The sequence below is a fragment of the Hordeum vulgare genome, chromosome 4H, assembly GCF_904849725.1.
Source record: "Hordeum vulgare subsp. vulgare chromosome 4H, MorexV3_pseudomolecules_assembly, whole genome shotgun sequence".
Taxonomy (NCBI): domain Eukaryota; kingdom Viridiplantae; phylum Streptophyta; class Magnoliopsida; order Poales; family Poaceae; genus Hordeum; species Hordeum vulgare.
The window spans coordinates 481,074,851-481,079,960 of NC_058521.1; the positions used below are offsets into that span (position 1 = coordinate 481,074,851).

Here is a 5,110-nt window from a genome sequence, read left to right on the forward strand (position 1 = left end):
CGATGGATTGAAGTTGCTCTAACTAGTCGCGTGTGTGTGGACATCTAAAACGATTTGCGATTGTAGATGTGAGAAAAGAAAAAGAGGACCGCTCTAGTCATTGTGGGCCATGTCAAGACCCGCAACGTGGCACATAGCGCAACCACAGTTTGAACTGTGCGTCCCAATGCAAAAATGCTAGACCTATTAAAGCTTACATAAGTTTACTAAACCTTCCAACTAATATGTCCTCATGATTTTCAGGAATGGGTGGGCCTCGTCCTTTTCTTAATTCAATCAGTTATTGCCAACTCAGGTAATTAAACATCTACTGTAGCATGCTTGCGGAGATAAGTCGTGCAGTACGAACGACGCTGTTTCAGCTCGGCTCTACTAGGAGCGGAGGAGATGGCCGCGGTAGACGACATCGGCGCCAGTGCGGGGAGGTGGTCCCTCCACGGCAGGACGGCGCTCGTCACCGGCGGCACCCGCGGCATCGGGTACGCTCCGCTCGACGCCCTTTTTTTCCGATCTCGTCCCGGCCTCACATGGTTCTCTCCTGTCGGCGCTTGGTGTACAGGCGCGCGGTCGTTGAGGAGCTGGCGGCGCTCGGGGCGGCCGTGCACACATGCTCCCGGAAGGAAGCCGAGCTCGGCGAGCGCTTGAAGGAATGGGAGGCCAAGGGATTCCGCGTCACCGGCTCCGTCTGCGACGTCTCCGTGCGCGGCCAGCGCGAGCTCCTGCTCCGCGACGTCGCCGACCGATTCGCCGGCAAGCTCGACATCCTCGTACGTGAAGCACACCACAGCTTCTCCCCAGTCCCCAAACTTTTGTCGATCTGTTGCTATCCTTTGGAGCAGTGGTGATTCTACTGGGCATGCTTCAACAGGCTAAGTCTGCCCTCTGAAACTAAAAGATAAAAATTTATTACTAGTTCCTAGCCCATCTCAGCTCACTGTTGAATGTCTAGCCTGTTGTTTATCCGTTCCAACCCCTGTATTGAGAGGTTGGACCTGCCCTTTGATTTCATCCAAGATTCGCCACTACTTTGGAGTATGCAGTTATCCTTCTTAGTTGAGTCTTGCTTCGGTACATCTCAATCTTGAGTTCTTAACTCGCTCAATCTTAGAATTACTTAGAAAGAGTATTCTTGTACATTCACGATCAACTAATTCTAACCCATTGCATAAAAAAAAAGATCAGAACAGAACAATCAAATCTTTTTGATTGAATGACTATCCTCTAATCTGCATTGAGATCTGTAAACTTTTCTAGAAGATGCACCAAATATTTTCTAGAGTTGATATCACATATTTCTGTAAATGTTTCTTGCTCGCGACGCCCTCAGCCCGGGCGACTCGGTTGCCCCCAAACCCTAACACCCCCCCCCTCCCCCGGCTCCTCCCTCCGTCCTCCTCTCCCTTCGTTGCCACCGGGCGAAGCCCGGTAGCCGACGGCGGTGGCGGGGAATCCCCTCCCTACTCACGATGGAGGAGGTGAGGCGGACCTTGTCCCGCGAGGAGGCGCAGTCGATTATAATCTTGGTAGCAAGGCTTGCTCCAGGCAGTGGACGCGTGGCCGTCTAGTGGCAGCCCCGTGGCGGCGGCATGGTGAGGATGCCGTGGAGGACAGGACAGTTCGCCTCACTACGCCGCGGCGGATGCCGGGGAGGCGGCCCCCGATGGTGGCAGACGGTGAGGCCCAGATTGTCATCGGCGGCATAGCATGGACATACCCATCTCCAAAGCGGAGCTGCTCCGGTGGTCCGACGGATTTGACCCTGGATCCAGCTTGGTACAGAGACGGTGAAGAGCGTGCTAGGGATTGATCCTAACGGCTCTTCCGGCATGGTGCGCTGGGGTGGCAGCCCCCTCTCCATGTTTCAATGGTGGCGCCCTTCTGAAGTGGTCGGAGCGCCAAGATACACCGCGGTGGCAGTGCGGCTGTGCATGATCGCCGGATCTGGACGGCCAGTTTCAGGGCTTTGAAGGTGGTCCTGCAGATGCACAGGTTGTCGGTTGGATGTTTTTGGGACGGCTCCGGGCGAAAACCTGTCCTTCGGCCGATGGTCGGAGCCGGTGATGGTGACGCCCTTGGCGTTGTTTCCTTCATGAAGGCATCATCGAGGTGAAGCTCCCAACTCCTACCCCTACCTTCAGAAAAAACCCTTGATCATTTGATTGGATGATGGCGACGCTCTTGTGTCGTTCCCTTCTTGGAGCCGTCATTCTTGGAGGTGTCCATTGGATCGAGGGACCAATGGACGGTTTTAGCGGTGGAGCGACGTCTCATGTCACGCATCTACAATGTGGAGTCTCGGCAGCATGGCATAGCATGGTCTCGGCGACGGGTGCATGATGATGGACGCGCATAGGGCGGTGGTGTTGTCTGACGCCAGTGGCGTCGGCGGCAAACCTGCGAAGGTCGATGCGTCAGTACCTGCTTTGAAGATGGATCAGTGAAAGACGACGGTGATGGCCTCTTAGAGTGCGCCGGATCGTTGTGTGCCCCAGACACGGCAAGAGGCTTGGTTGGGGCTTCCAGCTTTAGATGTTAGGCTTTGATGTGATGTTTGTTTGGTATTCGGTTCGGACATTCGACATCTCTTCATCAAGTGGTTAGGAGTATCAACATATGTTGCCAAGATGATAACTTGAGACTTACTAATATAAGTATTACTCTGTAGGGTCCTTATGAATAATTAATAATATGATTTGTCATAAAGGCCGGAGGTCATACTCCTTTTCAGAAAAAAAAAATACCGAAGCAAAACTCTATTCTTAGTTTCGTCACAAAGTTTGCATGTTCTCTTTCCTGTATCTCTTTCGAAGTACTGCTTGTTGTCGTAGTGTTACATGGATCTGAGTTCATGTGAGAAATGATAACTAGATAAGTGCTATGTGGATCTGAGTTCATGTGAGAAAAATTAACCAGATAAGTGTTGAATACTGTCTCTGTGACTCGTGGAGTGTCAGCATGTTATTATTTTGGCTTCAGAAAATAATGCTCTTGTTTTGTCGTTTGGCCGTTTTCAAGCACAACTTCAGATGTTTGGCAGCACATAGTGTTGTGGTTCTGCTTCAGTAATGTATTTTCCTTTGAATATTTGTACTACTACATGTCGTAGCAGAACAGAATTGCAGTTCTTTTTTAATGGTTTCTGCCTCGCCTTGGCGTCTACACTTGGACAGACATACCAGAGTCTGCAGGTTTCATTCCATGCCGTTTATTATCTCAAATACATCTTACTCTCCCTATTTGGTTATGCAGATAAACAACGTGGGCACAAACCGTAGAAAACCAACCACTGAATACTCAGCAGATGAATATTCATTTATAATGGCCACTAATCTTGAATCTGCATATCATCTATGCCAACTTGCACATCCTCTTCTCAAAGCATCCGCGGTGGCCAGCATTGTCTTCATATCATCAGTCTCTGGAGTGGTAGCCATATCTAGTGGCTCCATTTATGGCATGACAAAAGGTAACCGTTTGTCTGCTATGCGGCATATGTGAACGAGATAACATTGAAGATCGTCGGCCAATGATCGTTCTTGTGGCGGTCGCTTTTCAGGTGCGATGAATCAGTTGGCCAAGAACCTAGCATGTGAGTGGGCGAAAGACAACATAAGAATCAACTCTGTTGCTCCATGGTACATCAAGACTTCACTTGTGGAAGAGGTAAGGCCTATACTTTATGAGCTTTCATCAGAAATATATTTCGTTAACTTCTCTTGCTCGGAAGTTATCTTTGGTTGGCCACGTTGCCAGTACGTCAGAGGTCAGAACTGATTGTTCTCATTCCTGATTCTTAAATATCATATGAACGCATAGACAAGTCTAATTAAGAGAACACATAGAAAAATGATACATATTACAGTTTTTCACGGCTTCAACAACAATTAATATGGGACGAAGAGTGTGCATTAGGCTGGTCGTAATTGTAGTATCATAGGTAGTATCATGCATGCCAACTAGACAATTTTGATGAGGTGTCATAGAATTAGATGAAGAAAGAGAGGGTTGAGTATGATACCGTATCATATTAAATGTTGTGCTACTATGTGTCATGCATGGCAATAAATAATATATCATATGATACTATGCATTACGGGTGTAGTATCATACACTAGTATCATATACATGATACTATTATATGATACTATCCATTACAACCAGCCTTATAACCTTTGTGCCCTATCTTGAATTCTCGATGCACCAAGGAAATCAAAACTGTAATGCTTCACCTGTCCGGTCTTGCAGGATTTGGCCAAAAAGGATTTCGTGGATACCATTGCCCGTCGAACTCCAATGAGGCGTGTGGGAGAACCTGAAGAAGTATCATCGCTGGTGGCATTTCTCTGTATGCCCGGTTCATCTTACATCACTGGCCAGACGATCTCGGTTGATGGCGGCATGACCATAAATGGCATGTATCCGACTGAGAACTAGCAGAAGGGTGAAAGTTCTGTTGGAATTATGTGTCCTGTAGCTATATTTAAATAATAGAAATTGCTTATATTCGGAATATTTTATTATAAAATTATATATGTATTTATATATGGAATTACTTTACATGATTATCATGAAATTATTACTTGTTGAAACATACTTAACACTAGTAGAAAACCCGGTTTCAGACCCGGTTCGTTTGCCCGTTTGCCCCCGGTTCTGAAACCGAGACTAATACTACCCCCGGTTTGGCCCTGAACCGGTGTTAATGGTCCTTCACGTGGCGGGGCTGGGAGCGAGGGGGGTATTAGTCCCGGTTCTTATTATAAACTGGGGCTATTACTTTGCTGTCTTTTTTTGAGCACTTTTTAGGGTTTAGGGTTTTGCACTAAATTGGATGAGGCTATTTTACTGCCCCTTTTTTGTTTGCTATTTTCCCATTTATTTGTTTTGGTCACTTTCTAATTTGTGTTTTGCATTAAATTGGATGGTACATACATAACAATAAAGGAACAACTATATTGCACATCATCGTCACAAATATATTACATTATCTCATCCATCGTGCTTTGCCGAACATATTACAAAATGTAGACACGAGTTACATGCACATATGCATCTCTTTTACGCTTTAACATTTTACTTTAACCGGTGGGCAATAGTATTCTCCCTTTAG

General features: G+C 46.9%; 1 protein-coding gene across 1 annotated transcript; it reads left to right on the forward strand.

Annotated features, from left to right (window-relative positions):
* The first annotated feature begins 341 nt into the window (after nt 1-341).
* LOC123449040 (tropinone reductase homolog At5g06060-like) lies at nt 342-4,576 on the forward strand. Its single transcript, XM_045126109.1, has 5 exons — nt 342-479; nt 560-767; nt 3,250-3,466; nt 3,557-3,663; nt 4,246-4,576. The coding sequence occupies exons 1-5, from the start codon at nt 388-390 to the stop codon at nt 4,432-4,434; spliced, it is 813 nt and encodes a 270-aa protein (XP_044982044.1). The 5' UTR covers nt 342-387; the 3' UTR covers nt 4,435-4,576.
* The last annotated feature ends 534 nt before the right edge of the window (nt 4,577-5,110 follow it).

Coding starts and splice junctions, on each gene's coding strand:
- LOC123449040 (XM_045126109.1), top strand. CDS start 388: ATGGCCGCGGTAGACGACATCGGCGCCAGTGCGGGGAGGTGGTCCCTC. Junction 480..559: donor GGCGGCACCCGCGGCATCGG/GTACGCTCCGCT, acceptor CTTGGTGTACAG/GCGCGCGGTCGTTGAGGAGC. Junction 768..3,249: donor CCGGCAAGCTCGACATCCTC/GTACGTGAAGCA, acceptor TTGGTTATGCAG/ATAAACAACGTGGGCACAAA.